This window comes from Taudactylus pleione, unplaced genomic scaffold (genome assembly GCF_031769625.1).
Source record: "Taudactylus pleione unplaced genomic scaffold, aTauple2 ptg000122l, whole genome shotgun sequence".
Classification (NCBI taxonomy): Eukaryota; Metazoa; Chordata; class Amphibia; order Anura; family Myobatrachidae; genus Taudactylus; species Taudactylus pleione.
In genome coordinates this window covers 6,278,548-6,297,656 of record NW_028284524.1, presented here as the reverse complement: position 1 = coordinate 6,297,656, position 19,109 = coordinate 6,278,548, and the positions used below count along the sequence as shown (strand labels likewise).

General features: G+C 48.6%; 1 protein-coding gene across 11 annotated transcripts in view; it reads left to right on the top strand.

Moving 5' to 3' along the window:
* Nucleotides 1-19,109, top strand: part of ATG9A (autophagy related 9A) — a 63,318-nt gene that overhangs the window by 12,743 nt on the left and 31,466 nt on the right. For 9 of the 11 annotated variants that reach the window (XM_088472306.1, XM_088472305.1, XM_088472312.1 and 6 more), the window contains 6 exons: nt 2,486-2,539; nt 4,037-4,191; nt 5,069-5,112; nt 12,950-13,014; nt 13,486-13,641; nt 13,942-14,083. In XM_088472306.1, coding sequence (XP_088328432.1) covers nt 4,089-4,191; nt 5,069-5,112; nt 12,950-13,014; nt 13,486-13,641; nt 13,942-14,083 — 510 coding nt within the window. In that variant the 5' untranslated portion in view covers nt 2,486-2,539; nt 4,037-4,088. Of the gene's footprint in view, nt 1-1,090; nt 1,208-2,485; nt 2,540-4,036; nt 4,192-5,068; nt 5,113-12,949; nt 13,015-13,485; nt 13,642-13,941; nt 14,084-19,109 lie in introns of all 11 variants that reach the window. The other 2 variants (XM_088472311.1, XM_088472307.1) reach the window with 1 other exon arrangement.

Genomic DNA, 19,109 nt, shown 5'->3' with positions numbered 1-19,109 from the left:
AAAATAAAGACATTGGGCCTGATTCAGACCCACTCGCGAGCGGCTGTACGCTCGCAAGTGGGTCGATGGTCTGCACTGAGCATGCGCACGACGGAGGGAGCTCCGTCGTGCGCATGCGCCAGACACGACGAGCGAAGGACTTTCCTTCGCTCGTTGTGTCCGATCAAAGGGGGCGTGCTGTCAATGTTGATTGACAGCACGCCCCCTTTGGTGGGCGTGCCGGGGGCGTGCCTCCCTGACGGGGGCGTTCCCACGGGAACGCCTCCCGTCAGAAGCCGGCCCACTGACATCACTAGTGATGTCAGTGGGAGTGATTTTGGCTCTGATAGAGCCAAAATCACTCCGGAGCTTGCGGTTGAAAACCTCAACCGCAGGCTCCGGCTCGCAATTTCGATGGTCGCGATGGTCACGACCATCGCGGCCATCAAAATGCACGCTCGTATAGCCTGTGGGTGGTGACCCACAGCTATACGAGCGTCCAGGAGGACGCTCCATGAAAAAGGAGCCCGGCCCTCATGCAGAGCGTGCGCTCTGCTCAGAGCGTACGGCTCTGAATGAGGGCCATTGCTAGTGCTGGGCATACACAGCCAGATAAAATGTCTGTCAGACCGACAGACATTTTATCTGGCCGGCTGCCAGCCGCAGATGTCGCCGGCATACACTGTGAGAGAAATCTCATAGTGTATCAGCCCGACATCCGCGCTCCGCCCCTGGGGGAGGAGACATTTCCTGAACACAGGAAATGTCTGTCTGTCGGCTACGCTGGGCATACACTGCCCGATGCGACCGACAGTTTACCGGGTAATATTGCATCGGACGGGCATGCTGGACCATCCAGCATGCCCGACCGAGCAATATTTAACCCTCGGTCGCCCCCCCACACGCTACAATTATCGCGGCGATCCGCCGATATCGGGTGGATCGTCCCGATAATTGTAGCGTGTATGGCCAGCATAAGTAATGTAATAGCTCATACAAATAGTCGACATCATAAACAGAGTAACATTATAAACTTATAGTAAAGAAACAGAAGGCAGATATTTCAGCGAAAAACTTTACAGGGAATAACAATTGGCGTTTCCCCCCATAGCTAACCTGATTGCATGAGTTCTGAAGGGGAGGGGCACCATTACTGAGAGTTTCTAAATTGTACCAAGACGTCAGTTGAAAACAGTTCCTCAGGGCGTCTTTCATAGTGAGCGATGATGTAAGTACATAGGGTAACCATGTGTGAAAAATGTCTCCACTAATCTTTCTTTATGGAGGAATGCTTCTGTCCAGTCCATCCGGAATAGAAATTATACTTTGGGAACAATAATGCCATTGGGGGTGGATCTGGTGCTATCTATTGGGATGATATGTCTTTTTGGTAGCCGCCACCAGCTTAGTAAGAAATAGGCGAGAACCTTTAGGGGTACCTGTTGTGGTGGTTTTAGGATAAATCCCTATAGTTTTAATTTACTCTGTAAAATAATCCTCGGACATTCCTGCTTTAAGGACTGGAAGCACTTTTTAACCTGGTATTTACAAAATCCAGATGGATGCTGGTTTTCTCGATTTTAAAGGGTACAAGTTTACACCTTTTGTGGCTTTATTCTTAAATCCTGTATCCTAGGGTCTGATTCAGCAAGGAATGCAACTGCAATTCCGCACGCAGTCTCACTGCGATAGTATGCTAATTCATTGCGAACGCTATGCCACCGCAGCACAACATAAGGACGCCCACTTTACCTTACACACATCCGTAATGTTTAGCAAGACTGCAAAACCATCAGTAACATGGAGTACCACACGCACACTTGTACAAGCCCTGACCTTACTCAGAAATTGCTAACTGCATCGCACACTATGAGTCCTGAAGCCGCATATGCCGTCGCTGTTGCTAATTTATGCACCGCCCCTGTAACAGCGCTCAAACGCACTGGCACGCCTGCGTTTCTCGATTCCCCCCCCCTCCCCCCGTCACCACCCACAAACGGCACTTCCTGTCAATCACTCTGTCATAAGTTGGCGTAACCTCTGCGTATGCAGTTCTGACCGCAGCTTCTGGCTCGCGCACGTGCAATGCGCAGTATGAATTAATCGGCCGATTGAGTGCGTATTAGCAACTGCGTTCCTTGCTGAATCAGGCAGGCCCGGTGTTGTTTATTGGAAAATAGTTATTTTTTTTCCCTATAAATTGCAGATTGCTATCTATTTCTTGGATTTGTTATGTGCTGGATTTTTTCTGTTTGACATTAATGGAGTGGCAGTATTCAAATATGTCTAAGATTAAATAAAATTTGACATTTATAGTGCTTACTTAATTAAAAATAAAATTCATATTTGCATTTTGTTACTTTTCAATTTAGTTTTGCTATATCGTTCTACTCCTCTGTGTTTGGGTTTTTATGGGTGTTTTTGTTAATGGAGTGGAGTGACCTCTCCTATTCAAGAGCTAAATTAAATGAATCTAATTTTTTTTCTATTGTTTTATTACTCAAAGGTGCACTGGGAACTAAAGATTTTTAGAGAATGAGAAGCTGAACAATTTGTAAAGGTTCGTTAAACCGCTGTGACCTTGATCATTTTGCGATTTCTACCTGAATCAGGAGTCTGAATTCGGAGTCAGTCTATAAGTATACATGTGATTCGGTCCTATCTGTTCTGTTTTATATATCTAAATTCTTCTATTGTTCATGTATTCTCCTTTTAGTACTGTTATGGTGCACACACACGGTCAGATTTAAACGATAACTATATCGTTTGATCATATATCGTTTGCCCCCTCAAACGATTAAACGATGCACGGGCACGAATGGTCGATATCAATATCGACGATCACCCGTGCATGCAGGCCAACCTGGTCGATATCGACCAGGATAGCCTGTTTACTATAGGGACCGTCGATCGTTGATCCAGTGTCGTTATAGTAGTTGGGGGAATGGTGCATGTGCTGGATGTTCGATAACAATCATCCAGCACATGTAAGCCGATCAGGCGATGATATCTGATCGTTGTCTGATCTGACTGTTTGTACGGTCCATAACACATTTTCACTTTCCTGATCATATTATCACTGTCTTTTTTTCATTACACATTTTCTTGTAATAATTGAACAGCATCCTAATATCATTGTTCCGTGTGAGTTTATGTTGTCATTGTAATGACTGTCCTGCTGCAAAATCTTTTATTTTGAAATGGAAGAAAATAGATTAATGACAGGTCAGTGTTATTGTAGGTTTCCCCAGCCATTGTCTTCTCTACATTCCTATTATGATCATTAGGCAATACATTCTATATTGCACATGATACTATCATTTATTCTACATAGATAAAGGAACTGTGGAGGTGAAAATAGGTATAAAAAGTTGGGGTAATAAAGGAGGAACATGGGGAAGGGTGAGGACAAGGGGAATGAGGGAATCGTTTTCTTGGCTGTTAGTGAAAAAATACTTCAGCATTGTTGGTATTTTGGGTGGGTTGGGTACAGGATCTTGGCAGTCGGGATGCCGGGAGTCAGAATACTGACGGCAGCATCCCGACAGTCAAAATCCCGACACCCAAAGGTGAGTAGCCTAACCCTTAGCCATTCCCCAACCCACCTTTCCTGCAGCCTAACCCTCCTCCTAGTCCTTAACCTCTAACTCTAAACCTAATCCTAATACTTACCGTCTGGATTCTGGTGATGGAATGTCAACTACATCCCTATTGGGTTATATCATGCAAGTTTAATTAAATTAGAATGCTTGTAGTGTATTGCTAGTATAATGCACTGCATTAACTAATATACAGGCAGCCTACAGAAAAATTTTTGCTTACTCAGCAGTTTGATCACAGAAACATATTTTCACATAAACTAATATGACTGAAAGTTGTCGTTGTTTGTTTTTTTTTCTTGCCCAAGATTTAAAGAAATTTCCAACATCTGCATCAATGAAACAGGGATCAAACATAATTAACTTCAGTATTCAGTAATGTCTCATGATTATGTAATCATTAGAGTCTAATGGTATGATATATAAAATATGTTTCTGCACGGTCCTCTCTGTTCCAGTGGCTCCTCCACTTTGAAAGCTGAGATCTGGATGTGAGGCTGTGGAGAAGAGATGGCTGTGTTTGACACACCGTACCAGAGGCTGGAGGCCTCTTATACTGACTCACCACTGGGGGAGGATGATCTGCTGGTGCATGTGCCCGAGGGAAGTAAATGTGAGTATTCTTATCTCTTCTCAGATCCGCCATCGCCCCTCTGTGCTACAAGCTCTCTATAAAAAAAAAAATATATATATATGTATATATATATATATATATATATATATATATATACATAATATATTATTATTATTTTATTTTTTTTTCTCCATTATTTGCTTGGGTGGGCCAATATTGTAAATGTTGAACTTTTTTAGTGCTTGTTTTTGTCTTGGTTTTATATTTTGTTGACTTTATTTATTGACACGATAGCAGTCATATGTTATTATAGCACAATATGTTAAGGCAGAGTCTGACAAAAGAAATGCACCCATTAAGCAGCAAAATTCTATAATAAACATGATGATATTTCTTATAGATTTCTTATAGATTATTTAGTGAAGTTACCTCCATATTTGTAGTCAGCAGGCTCATATGATGCCCATTATACGTAAATCTTGTATCCAGTAAATACAACACTTGTAACTCACAGTTTATGGGCTCGTTCAGACTGACAATAGCTCTGGCCTTAGGGTCATTCGCCCTGGTGCCTTTACACCATTTCCGTGCATACACACATCAGTATAATCTGTGGGTCATGCTGATACACTGGGACAGCTGAGTCATGCAGGCACCAGGATCACTGATCCCAATGTCCACAGTATTCGCTATGTTGAAATAAGTAGAATTTTGCACAAGAATACACAGAGTGGTGAAGCGTAAATGCCGTAAGTTATTAATCCACAAGTAAAGTTCAGAGGAAGCACTCCTATCATCCACATCCAGTAAGCAAATGAGGATGATGGTATTGCATGCTCAGAATTGGTTTTGCTGTGGTTTAGTAATTTTTCTATTCTACTGTGACATATGACAATCTGACTTTTCTTTTCCCCAGCTCCATGGAATCACATAGAGAACCTCGATATCTTCTTTTCTCGTGTATCCTTTGACAGCTGTGATAGAAGTACAGAACTATAAGCAGGAGAGGCTGCTGGACACAATAGTGTCTAAGTGTATTACTGTACCTTATTTCAGGAGGTCATACACTGTAAAATCTGGAGACCTCATAAATTGTATCCAGTTAGTGCAATCAGACATGGGGGTCAATCCAATTGTTTGCGATGATCTTGCGGGTGCGAGTCATCGCGAGAACATAGGGCTCCTAGCAAAATTGTGCGAATTCGGTCTCAGAACGGGCTGCGAGGGGTGCAAGATGCGGTGCCGTTGCCAGGCTTTTTAACACCATAGCAACAGCATTGCACACCCTTAGGATTGAGACGCCTACTTTTAGCGCCCGTGCACACTATAATACAGATCGGTGCGTCCTTAAACGCCACCATCGAATACTTGAACCAGCCCTATGGCAAGTGCAGTTTCTACTTCAGGGTCCATAGGGTATCCACAGGATACCTTGGGGTATAGGTGATGACGTCACGTATCGGGCACCATAGAGTAAAGTTTTCAGCCTTCCAGGATGCACTAGGGTCCCCCTCCTATACCCCGCCCCTGAGCCAAGGCATCTCAGTTTCGTTTGGTGCCCGGCCAGGGTCGGATGCACCTGCTAGAGGGGGGCTAAGAAGAGCCCCTGAAGTTTTCTTCATTGCAGCTGTGGCTGCACATCTGGAAGTTGAGCATGGACAGTCAGTACTGACGTCCATGCTGTCTTCCCTACACCCCCGCCGGTACCAGAACGCCGGTACCGATCCGGGGATGCTGGTAAGCATCTGGGGTCACAGCTAGCGGTGACCCCAGATGTTTGGGCCATGGCCGGATCTAAGGGGGACAACGAGGTAAGCAGTGGGGTCCCGCGGTGGGACCCTGCTGAACATGGTCCAAAGTCCCCAGGCTGGGGGCTCCCTGGGGACTGGCTGCAGCGTGGAGCCAGGTATTAACCTGCGCTTCCACTACCCCCTTGGGACAGCGGACTGCGGCAGAGCGGTAGCGCTGCGGTGTCCCAGGGGTTAAATGCATGCCAGGGGAGCGAGCCTTCCCTGTCTCACAGCCGGCGCCTCCCCCGCTGCACACAGCCCTCTCTGCACACGCTGACTGGCCCTGTGGCAGCGCTCCTCCCTCAGGCCAGCCTCCTCTATGCTCCTCGGTGGCCATCTTCTATAACGCATGGTGAACGCTGCTGGAAGCCTAATACGGAGGCATCGTGGTCTGGGTCCCCCCACATACCTCTCCTCCTCTTGGTCAGGTCTGGGTATGCAGCGCTGTGTCCTACCAGACTCTGTGTCTGCGTAGTTGAGTGATCAGCGCTGATAGTGCAGGATTTAATTTTCTGTGCATTGTATGTGACTGTGCTAGCGCTGCTGCCTGTACTTTTAATTTATTACTGTCATCCTTATCACTGTCCCTGTTCTTTCTGCTAAAGCCCTTGCGGTGCGGTGCTTGCAGGGTGGTCTCTCGCTATACTAACAAGTATTGGTGAGGGGGGTCACATACTTACCATTATGTCTGAGAGTGACTTTCCTCTCCAGCTTCTGTGTACTACGTGTAAGGTACCTATAGCGGAGGGGGAGGGTAGCGCGGAGGGGCTATGCCGGCAGTGTTATTCATTGGCACGGCCAATTACTGTCACGGCACCGGTACAGAAGCCGCCCTGGGCTTGTTTCGCCAAAGCGCTTACAACCCTGGTGGGCCAGTTAGCTCCGCAGCCTGCGTTCTCACAGATGGGATTGTCCCAGCAGTCAGTGGTGTCGTCACCCATGCAGGGTTTCCCGAGGCAATTGATGGTACCCCACAGTCTCCCTATTTCCCCTCCCCAGGTCTCTCAGGAGCCTGCATGGGTTAATTCGCTGACTAGTTCTGTACAGCACTTGTCGGATGTGTTACAAGGGGAGTCTGTGTTGCGGCCACATAAGCGGCCGGTGGCGTCTCTGTCTGCTCCTTATGAGGATGACGATGTGACGTCTGATGAGGTGGAGATTCTGGATCTTTCGGACCAGGAACCTCTCCGTACTAAAGAGTCGGACGCTAGGTCCAAGGTATATATTCCTGGACTTATTCGGGCAGCCCGCACAGCTTTGGTGATTGAGGACGAGGATCCTCCGGTGTGCCATATCTAAATATGCCTTTTTTAAGGATATTAAGAGTGACGCCACAGTGTTTCCTCTTTCGGCTCAGTTGGTGGACCATTTAGAGGAAGCGTGGAAACAGCCTGGCAAACGGTACCAGCCGCAGAGACGTTTGGCGGTGGCTTATCCGTTTGCGGATAATTATTTTTCTAAGTGGGAATCCCCTCCACAGGTGGATTCTCATGTGACACGCCTAGTCCGTAGTGCCACATTACCCATGCCCTCCATGTCTTCCCTGAAGGATGCTACGGACCGCAAGGTGGAGATCTGCCTAAAGTCCGTTTATTCCCTGGCGGGGGGGGGCATCTAGGCCGGCTATGGCCATTTGTTGGGTTGCCAGAGCTATGGAGCGCTGGGCTGATACTTTGGAGGCATCTTTCGATTCCGACTGTTCGGCGGAACAGACGGAGTTGATCGTCAATCTCCGGGATTCGGACACTTATATCAACGAAGCGGCCTTGGATATCAGTACCCTGGCGTCTCGGATTTCTTCGGCAGCTGTAGCTGCTCGTCGCACCTTATGGTTGCGATCTTGGAAGGCGGACGCGGATTCCAAAAAGGGATTGAAAGCTTTGCCTTTTAATGGAGAAGTCCTATTTGGTCCGGACCTGAACAAAATTGTAGCCACACTGGCGGCAGCCAAGTCTGCATGTCTTCCATCTGCTGCAGTTCCTTCCAGGTCAGGTACGTCGTCCTTTCGGCCTTATAGGGCCCAGGGTAGGCCTAAGACGCAGTCCTTTCCCCGACAGGCTGGCCCCAAAAAATCGGCCAAGCCCCGGAAGCAGGCCTGGAGTACCAGACGTCCGGCCCCTAAGCCAGACGACAAGCCTGCGGCCTGACGGTCCAGGCCTCCCTTTGGGGGATCCCAAAGTGGGAGGCCGCCTGCTGCAGTTCGCCCGGTGTTGGTCAGTCACCACGACAGACACTTGGGTTCTCGAGGTGGTTTCTCACGGGTACGCCCTCTCCTTTCGGCACAGACCCCCGTCTTGATTCTTCACCACGGGTCTACCATCATACCGGAACAAAGCCTTGGAACTGCGGAAGGTCTTGCACACTATGCTCCAGGCTGGAGTTATAGTGCCTGTTCCATTCTCCCAGGGTTTCTATTACAATCTCTTTTTGGTGCAGAAACCCAATGGGTCGTATCGTCCGATCCTCAACCTCAAAGCTCTCAACAAGTCTGTGCGGGTGCCAAAGTTTCGGATGGAGACCCTACGGTCCATCATTCTGGCGCTGGAACCTGGGGATTACATGGTGTCGTTGGACATACAGGACGGTTACCTGCATGTCCCTATTCTTTTTACGCCATCAACAGTTCCTCAGGTTCGCAATCCGCAATGACCACTTTCAGTTCCGTGCGTTGCCGTTTGGGCTGGCGACAGCACCACGTGTTTTCACCAAGGTGATGGCGGTCATGGCAGCTTCACTGCGGCTGCAGGGAGTCCGCATGTTACCATACTTGGACGACCTTCTCTTGGTGGCAGGATCTCCGGAGCTCCTTCTACGCCACTTGGACCTGACCATTGCGGTACTGCAACGGCACGGCTGGTTGATAAACTGGCAGAAGTCCACCCTAATCCCGTCTCAGCGGATTCTGCACCTCGGGGCCTTATTGGACTCCGGACAGCAAAGGATTTTTGTGACGGAGGAAAACATCTCGGCCTTGCAGTTGAGGGTGCGCAGTTGTCTGCAGAACCGCCGGGTGTCTCTGCACTCGGCAATGAGGTTACTGGGCTCCATGGTGTCGGTATTCGACATGGTGGAATATGCCCAGTTTCACTCCAGACCTCTGCAGCACCTGATTTTGTCCAAATGGAATGGACTACCTCAGAGTCTACGGTCCAGACGATGGTGCTCACTCCTGAGGTTCGCCTGTCCCTAGCCTGGTGGTTGCAGACGACCCATCTCAACAAGGGTCGTCCGTTCTGGGTGGCGAATTGGGTCCTGTTGACAACGGACGCCAGTCTTCGGGTCTGGGGAGCAGTCACGGGTCGGGCGGAAACGGAGCTTCCGATAAACCTCTTGGAGCTCCGTGCAGTGTTCAATGCTCTCCAGCAGGCACATCAGGTTCTCCAGGGTCACCCAGTGCAGGTCCAGTCGGACAACGCTACCACCGTGGCCTACATAAATCGGCAAGGAGGAACCCGAAGTCGGGCGGCTCTCGTATAGGTGTCCCGAATCCTGGTTTGGGCGGAGCGCAATCTCCCGGCCATTTCAGCAGTATTCATCCCGGGAGTCCTCAATTGAGAGGCCGACTATCTCAGTCGCCAGGACGTTCATCCGGGGGAATGGTCTCTGCACCAGGACGTCTTTCAACTGCTGGTGGACAGGTGGAGTCTTCCAGAGATCGACCTCATGGCGTCACGGCACAACAACAAGTTGCCGGTGTACGGGTCTCGCACAAGAGACGAAAAGGCGTCTCTGGTGGATGCTCTGTCCGTCCAGTGGACGTTCCAGTTTGCTTATCTGTTTCCTCCGTTTTCCCTTCTTCCTCAGGTAATCCGGAAATTCAAACAGGAAGGAGGGACGCTCCTGTTGATAGCTCCCGCATGGCCCAGACGGCACTGGTTCTCAGACCTTCAGGGTCTGTCCGTGGACAGTGCTCTGCGGTTGCCGCTACGACGGACCTTCTGTCACAGGGTCCTTGTCTTCACCCGGACCTGACTCTGCTGTCTTTGACGGCGTGGCTGTTGAGACGGCCATGTTAAGGTCCAGGGGGTTTTCCAGTTCTGTAGTGCGAACTATGCTATGAGCACGGAAACCGTCTTCGGCAAGAATATACCATCGTGTGTGGCATACGTTCTTTCAGTGGTGTCGACCGAGAGGTTATGCACCTCGGGAGTTCCGTCTGTCTAGAGTGCTAGCCTTCCTGCAAGCGGGACTAGACCATGGGCTTCGTCATGGCTTCTTTGAAGGTGCAGGTTTCTGCCTTGTCTGTCTGGTTTCATCGTAGGATTGCTACAATGCCTGATGTGCGCACCTTTATGCAAAGTGTTCTATGAATTCAGCCGCCGTTTGTTCCACCAGTGGCGCCTTGGGACTTGGCTGTGGTCCTGAGGGCTCTCCAGGGACCGCCGTTTGAGCCACTGGGCTCAGTGGATCTTAAATGGCTAACAGCTAAGACTGTTTTCCTTCTGGCCATAGCTTCGGCCAGACGTGTTTCTGATTTAGGGGCTCTCTCTTGTAGACCCCCTTTCTTGATTTTTCATGGGAACAGGGCAGTGCTGCGCACTCGTCCTGATTTTCTTCCCAAAGTTGTTTCCCGGTTTCATATTAACGAGGAAATCGTTGTGCCGGCTTTTAACTCACCTGGCCTTTCAGTGGGTGAGGCCACTTTGGATGTTGTGCGGGCCTTAAGGACTTATGTTGACCGCACTTCTTCGTTTAGGAAGTCGGACGCCTTGTTTGTCCTCTATGGCTTCCGTAAAAAGGGTTGGCCTGCTTCAAAGCAAACTTTGGCAGCTTGGATCCGTATGGCAATTTCAGAAGCTTATCTTCATGAAGGCCTGTCGGTTCCACCTTCTGTGAGGGCTCATTCCGCTAGGTCTGTGGGTCCTTCGTGGGCAGCTCGACGTGGTGCCTCTGCAGTCCAGATCTGCAAGGCGGCCACGTGGTCCTCTGTCCACACCTTTGTGAGGTATTACGCGTTTGACACCTTTGCCTCTCAGGATGCTTCCTTCGGGCGGCGGATTCTCCTTTCAGCACAGGAGCGTCCCCACCCTTAAAGGATACTGCTTTGGGACATCCCCAAGGTATCCTGTGGATACCCTATGGACCCTGAAGTAGAAAATATGAGATATGGTAAGAACTTACCTTTGTCATCTCTATTTCTAAGTCCATAGGGTTCCACAGTACTCCCGCCCTGTCGCACCTGTGCTGCAGATGGGCTTTGCTCTGGTCACTGGTTTTTCCGTCTCCCTCTGGTGAGAATGTGATTCTTGTGTGTGTCCAGATCTTTTTTCTCTCTCTTCCTTCTCCTCCTCCGGCCTATGGCTTGGTACGTAACTGAGATGCCTTGGCTCGGGGGCGGGGTATAGGAGGGGGACCCTAGTGCATCCTGGGAGGACTGAAAACGTAACTCTATGGTGCCCGATGCCTGACGTCATCACCTATACCCCAAGGTATCCTGTGGAACCCTATGGACTTCGTAGAAATAGAGATAACAAAGGTAAGTTCTTACCATATCTCATATTTTCTCCGTCTGACTAAGGCCTCCTATATCTGTGACTGTGCGTCTGAGAACGCAGCCGCTTGCACTGACAAGTCTGCGAGACTCCCATTATACACCCACTTAACAGGCCATATTTGCATGCACTACTAGCCACCCCCAGTTACTGCCCAGGACACCCATCATTTTTCAGCCTCATGTCTCATACCGTCTTAGTATTCTCGCTAGAAAGTAGGCAGGGCTGTTCACCGGCCGCTGATCTGTCACCGCAACTTTTCCCAAACCCTGGGACACTGAGGCCCGTGGGTCGGGAAGGCTCAGGGCAGGCTGTTTTAGTGGGACGTCGCTAAAAGGACAGCTATGTAAACATGGGTGCTGCTCTGAATCAGGCCCATTGTCTCTAATGCTCACATTCCTACTGATTTGTTTGTAGCATTTGGGCATTTTCTGCCCTGCGTTATTCTGCACTGCATCTTCTATAGACCACAAATAAACCTAAAGCCTAAAGTGACCTCCTGTGAGCTCAAATCATTAGTAACAAACGCATTGCAAACACACTTGCGTTTGACGTGGGACTTTACTCATTTATTTGCATTTTTTAGCAACTAAAAGACCCAAGTGCTATGAAGCCTGATTATCTTGGTGGATGCATGCATGACTGGTTGGGTGAAATACCGGTAGTCGGGATGCCAGCTGTCAAAATACCGACAGCGGCATCTCGATGCTCAGTATCCCGACAAGGGTACATAACTATGCTAACCCTCCCCCCTTTCTTCCTCTAACAGTAACCCTCCTTTCTTGCACCCCAACCCTCACCACCCTGCACCCTAACCATCGCTCTTCCGTTTAGTGCTGAAACCTAACCCTCCCCCCTTGGTGCCTGAACCTAACCCTCCCCCCTTAGAGCCTAACACTAATTCCGCCCCAGTGGTGCCTAAACCTAACCCCTCCTGTCCGTAGCCTAACCCTAACCTCCCTCCACCAGGAGCCTAACCCCCCCATTGTGACTAAACCTAACACCCCCCCACGGATAATGCCTAACAGGGACCCACTATACTCACATTCGGGATGCCGGCCGTCGGGATTCCGGCATCGATATCTAAACTGAGAATCGGGATTTAGGGATTCCGATGCCGGGATTTCAACACCCGGCATCCCGTCCGCCGGCAAGGTAACTGCATCCCATGCATGACACATTGGTATGAGGTTTTATTCAGCAGATGGACCGTAATACAATATAAATAATTGAAATGTATAGCATAACTGTGTGGGATATCTTTATAGTAATAGGAATTGTACCAAGAGAGGGTTTAATTCCTTTTATCCTGTGAGGATTGGAGCCTCATTCTTCAAATGCTATATGGTATCTGGCAGTAATTGCAGACAACAACTGTCATCATATTATAGCAATGCAGTACAAATTATACCCTAGGGCAGTCTTCAGTACCTTCCTTTCCCATGTAAACTACAGTGTTCTCTAGTTTTACTGTGCAGGTCATTGCTGCAGAACGTTCCTTAACCCAGGCTCCAGGTGTACAACTTGCACCAGAAGAACGGATTCACCTGCATGTTGATTGGAGAAATCTTTGAGCTGCTGTGAGTTTCTGTCTGTTAGGAATGTATTTATCTATTGGCAGCATCCTAGTTTTATGTTTATAATTATTGCCATTTTCCTGAAGTTTTCTATTAAAGCTTATGTTTGAAATGTTGGTCATTTTGCTGTACACCCTACAGAAATGTTTTAGGTTCCTTTTTCTCTTTTCCTCGCTGTATTGCCCCATCATGCAGATAAGATTGCAATCTACCAAAAGGAAGTGGGTTGCCACTGCAATCCTCAAGTATCCCCAACAGGTTATGTTTTCTGGATTTCTTTAACCATGCACAGCACAGGCTGCCCTCTAGTGTAGCAGAACAGTGAAAATATATCAGAGATGGACACATATGAATTAACAGGCACAGGTTATATAAAAGAGTGTATATAATGAGCCTGAGCTGTTAATTTGCCGTTGTCATGTTTTGTACATTCTTCTCAGTCTTCTAATTACTCCTTTTGTGTGTGTTGTGCAGACAATTCATCTTCGTTGTTAGTTTCACCACGTTCCTGGTGAGCTGTGTGGATTATGACATCCTGTTTGCAAACAAGATGGTGAACCATAGTCAGAGTGAGCATAACAAAGTGACACTGCCAGATGCCTTCCTGCCCCCTGGTGTCTGCAGAGACCGGTAAGAGGCTCCTTCACATTCTGTCTATACCGCCCACATAACGGGTGGGATTTGTAGGCTGAAGCAGTATTTGCGAGAACGCAGCCTCATCATCTAAAGTGAATTCTCATGAATATTGGTTCCATTCACATAAAGCTGCATTCACTGTGTTGGTTACAGGTCTCTAAATTGAATCTACTTTGGTTGTGTTCTGTAAATATTCCCTCTTACGTCAAATGGACAATAGAAGTATGGAAATTGTGGTGTGAAACCTAGACAAAAAATAACATGTATATGTCCCTTCCTCTCGCCCCATCACAGCATACAGGAGAACTGGTTTCTTACCTCTCTTCTGGTCATCGCTGGTGTTTTCTGGATTCACAGACTCATAAAGTTTATATACAATGTCTGCTGCTATTGGGAGATCTACAACTTTTACATTCAAGCTCTGCGCATCCCTATGGTGTGTACCAGACATGATTACTATATACATTTCACTGTAAGGGGACCATTTATCAATGATCGCTTTTGCAACGCGTTCAGGGCATGCCAGTAACGCCCCTGATCGCATTGCAAAATGCGATCTCTTCGGCCGGATGTATCATCCGGGACATGTAGGGATACGGGCTCTGAAAGGAGCCCGTCTCTGCCATGTCTCCGGAGAGCGGCCGTCCACTAAAGGGGATGGGACTAAAGTCCCATGGACTGCACATGCACATCTACCATAGCCGGGGAGGGTTCCGGCGGATCCCTCCGCCAGCTAATAGTGCGTGGTGTAGCCCATAGCTACAGCGGCTAACGTCATCTTCAGATGGCATTAGCTGCGGGGGCCAATATCTGGAATGCATCGAATTCCGGATATTGGTAAATTTGGCAGCATTGCTTCCCCCATAGAAAGCTATGAGTGATGCGGCTGCCAGCGGTAATGGAGGGGGCTACATCCGGGGGATACTTAGTATTTGAGGTAAACCCCCGGGGATTTTACATCAAATACATTTTGATAAATGGGCCCCTAAGTCACTTGTAGTGATATTCCATATTCCCCAGATAGACAGACTCGGGTCACTTCTGTACAGATGTGCTGTGACAGCAGCTAAACAGATTATAGCTTTCATAAATAATAAAAAATTGGTGATCAGATCAAAGGCGATACAGGAAAAACAGAAAGCTAATGGTAAATGATGATAAATTCAAACCACCATGCTGTCAGTCAAATTCTTCCTCATATGGGATAAACTCCAAATGGACAGGATATGAAAAATAAATAAAAAGAAAAAAACAAATGTGAAGCACAATAACAATTATGGGTAAAAAACTAAAATAATTGTAAGTCCCGTGTAGAAATGGAGTTGTGTGTCAACTGGAGATGATAAAACAAGGGATAGAACCTCGCCACCAATCTTTGGGAGACTGAACGTACCACAGACTCACATAGAAAGTGGGTAGGAAAATTATATAAAGGTATCTTTCACCATAAACCAAATGGTATCGCAAATACTGGATGGGCGTACCCCAACTCACGTGTTCAGGAGGTGGGGATCCACATGTAGCAGTATCTTTAAACTTCTTAGTTTTTTAGTCCAAAAGATTTCCACAGGATAAATCAAATGAAGAATACTTTATTTAAATAAAATGGGGACAATAGAGCAGGATCTTGAATGACCAAACAGAGTCCAAAAATTGTCCATGCAAGGTAGGGCAGCAATTAGTCCAATCACAGGTAACAAGGTCCGGACTTAATACAAGTGGAACTCACTGCATACCTCCAAGCATAGCAGTCCTGGTCTGTATAAATATTCTTAAAGCCCACTGGTCTCAGCACCAACGCCGTTTCGATCTCTAAAGGATCTTTGTCAAGGTGTAATGAGACAGTGGGATAGTAGATTGGGGATTGGACAGTGGGATTGGATTTTTCTCCTTCATCCACTAGGGGACACTGGAGTTCAAGACAATGGGGTATAGACGGTGGTAGAGTAGAGCCTGGCACTTTAAATAATTTAGAAGTGTGACTGGCTCCTCCCCCTCTATGCCCCATCAGCCCCAGTTTTTAGAATGTGCCCGAGAGAGCCGGTCGCACATCAGGCTGTCTCCAGCCTTTCTCATATAATTTTTATTTTTTTATTTTTTTTTATTTAACAAGCTGAGGACAGGCAGGCTGCTTACTGTGGCAGTCTGCCTGCTACGTGGGAGCCGCCGGGAGGGCACCACACGGCTACTGCAGTCTGTGTCCGGTGACCCTGAGGGGGTCCATGAAGACCCGCCACAACTGAAACCGGTTCGTGTCCGGGTTTCCTCATTTGCCCCCCAGCCCAGCAACCCGGCCGCAGCAGTCCGTAAGTATATCCCACTACTCCTGACTAGCTGGAGTGGTGGGCCAAAACGCTGGGCTCAGGGCTGTCACATACGGCTCCTTCCCCCTGCCAGTGAACGTGGTAGTGTCGGAGCTGCTGACGAGACCTGCCGCTGCACTCGACAGTCAGCGTCCGGGTCTCTGGCTTATTCCTAGCCATCCCCCTCCTATTAACGAGGGGATGGAGCGCGGGCCCCTGCAAGTGCGTGTTAAGCGGCAGTGATTCCGTGACTGTCACTGAGACGCCTGTTCCTCCCTTCTCTATATGGGAGTAGAAACGCTGGGCGGTGTGAGTAAGATCACACAAATGACAGACGCCGCACCGCTGCTCACTAAATAGTGCAGCACAGGCGAGGTCCTGCCATCTGCCATTGGTAGTGTAATGGCCGGCTTCAGGAGGCCAGACGCGTCCCTCTACATGAGGCAGTGCAGTGCTGACAATCAGCGTGATCCTTGGTGTAGGAGTACCCGCGTATAGAGGCTTCCCTTATTGAGAACAAGGGCCCAGCCTTATAAATGTGTCTGCTGATGACTCCCGTACCCCGCTCAGAAGGGCCGGGAGGAAGGTTGTCTTCCCTACATTACGCCCAGCCCACTTTTTCCTAGTAAGTGGGCAGAGGCGAGCCTTACAGTGCACGCGCACACACTGATTTTAGGGAAGGGCGCGTCATGCATAATAGCCGCGCCATCTGTAGTCGGGCTCGTGCTCTAAGCCCTCATCTGAGAGCAGCACGGTCTGCCGGTCCGTTAGCGCTGCTGTGCAGACATACTCTGCATTAGTCCCCCCATGAAGGGACCTCAGAGGGCATCCTGCCGCGTCTAGAGCAGGCAGCAGCAGCCCCCCCAGTATTAAAATGGCGGCCGCACTCGGGGCAAAGCCACGCCCTCTTCGCGGCCCTAATTGCAGGCGCGCAACAGCCCAACCAGCGGGGCAGCCACCACTGCCTGCCGCTGGTTAAAGATGCAGTGCAGTGCAGACCAGCGCCTGAATGAGCGCGGCTGCCTCCTAACTCCTGCAACAGGGTTAATTAGCGTGGGTATCCTATGCGACTCCCTCCCCCTCCCACGCTGGGAGTGCTGCTAGCACAAAAGTAGAAGTAGGAGTATAGTGCTAGCTACAAATAAGTATCAGCGCAGGGCTAGGATCTCTCCACGGCTCTTGCTGTGTGGAGTTTGTATGTTCTCCCGGTGCAGGCAGCACTGTCTTTGCTTAGGCTGATCTTAAAAATTAGCAACGCTCCTCATCTAAATCTCAGGAGGAGATGCCGCGTCCCGCAGCTCCTGGCTGCGCTGAGCAGGCTTCCCTGTTAGCTATAACATAGGGCTAATAGCCTTACATTATACCAGCACAATGCGGCTCCCCGATGCAGCGCTGTATGACCATCACACTCCTGTCACAGCAGGACAGCATCACCGCTTTATACTATTAAGGGGGCTAGCAGCGCTGTGCTGACTGGAGTGTAGCAGTTTGCACACGCACAGCGCGGTATTCATGAACAAACAGCGCCCCCTGCTTCCCTTTTACGGACTGTACTTACTGCCTGCACACAAGCAGTATAGCTCAGTGCACTACCTGCAGCAGGGAGTGCTTTAGCGTGGGTCTCTTACGCCTACCACACTGGGAGTGCTTCAGCGCAAAAGGTAGGGGAGGCCCTGTCCTTGTATGACAGGAGTTTAGTGCTAGCTACAGTGGATAGCTGGTTGCTAGCTATATGGGAACTAGCCCAATTCCCTTTTGCACCATAACACCACGTTAGGCGGTTCTGAAAGAGGCCAGTTCAGTCGATGCATCACAGCTAGAAGCGAGGGGTTGACGAGACAGTCCCGCCAATGCAGCGCCGCTTGGCAGTCTTCCCTTCGTTCTATAACAAAGGGCGCCTAGCTTAATCTAATGGCTTGGTATCTTAGCCTGTGAAGTATCATAGCCTCATGGTGTACTAGCTCTACTGTTCTGGTGCTGCTGCCAGAACTTATGGTTATAGCATACCCTTCACCCAGGGTTAGCACATTTTGGCGTCCCATCCCCAGGCTTATGCCTCACATGGGCTCGCCTTAAAGAGGGGCAGTATCTTCCCATGCATATATGTGGCAGCACATATACTACACTATAGGCTGGTCTTAAAACCTTTCACCAGCTTTCTGTGCTTACCTTAGAAGGTATGCGTATGTGCATCTATTTATTTCTCATGTGTTCCCTTCGGCAGCACATACAGGAAGTGGTTAGTAACGTGGCATTACTGCCTCACAGCACTGAGGTAGTCTTTTTGATTCCCACTTCGAAAAATGGGTTAATCTGGCGCTAAAATGGCTTACCTGCTAAGGCGAGTACACCTGTAACAGAAGGGTCCCAGGATCGAAACCAGTCTGGGACAGCACGCAGCTAACATATCCTGCCCCTGCGCAGTAGCAGAGTGACGGCCACACGCGGTACATGAGCAGTCCCCCTGCGTGGGGGTAAGCCACGGGTATGGTATGTATATATGTGTGTGTGTATGTATGTGTATATATATATATATATATATATATGTGTGTGTGTGTATATATATAATATGTATATTGTATTTTATACTAGCCCTGCAGTAGAACATATACATGCTGGAGTGAATTTTGTCCTTGGGCTCAGTTCCTTCCATGGCTTTAATTTTTGCTCATGTTCTAATTTTACAATATTATCGTCACCTACTAAATTTGTATGTAGGTATGCGTATGCATATATGGATATCGCTTCTTATCCTTACCATAAGAGCAGGGGTAGGATCTGTTCTTATCAGTTTTATGTCTGATACCTAGCATATTGATAGAAGGCTGCGATTGGAGGCTGGACTCCTGATGCGGTAGTTGGTACAATAACTCCGCTTAACACGATCTCTCCCGGGGGATTGGGTTGTGTGTGTATATACATGTATATGTGTAGGAGGCCTATACTTCCACAAGCATTAGGTTACCTATAATACCACGCATGGGAAGCCGCCTGGGATTACCAGAAGCTGTAGGCTATATCGATACATATTATATGGTGGCTCTATAATCTAAAGTCATGTGCTGCAGCTTACATAGTGATAGTCACAATTCCCTAAGGCATTGCTTCTAGTATGGACCCTAGACATGTCACATGTATATAAGGATATATACTTATATA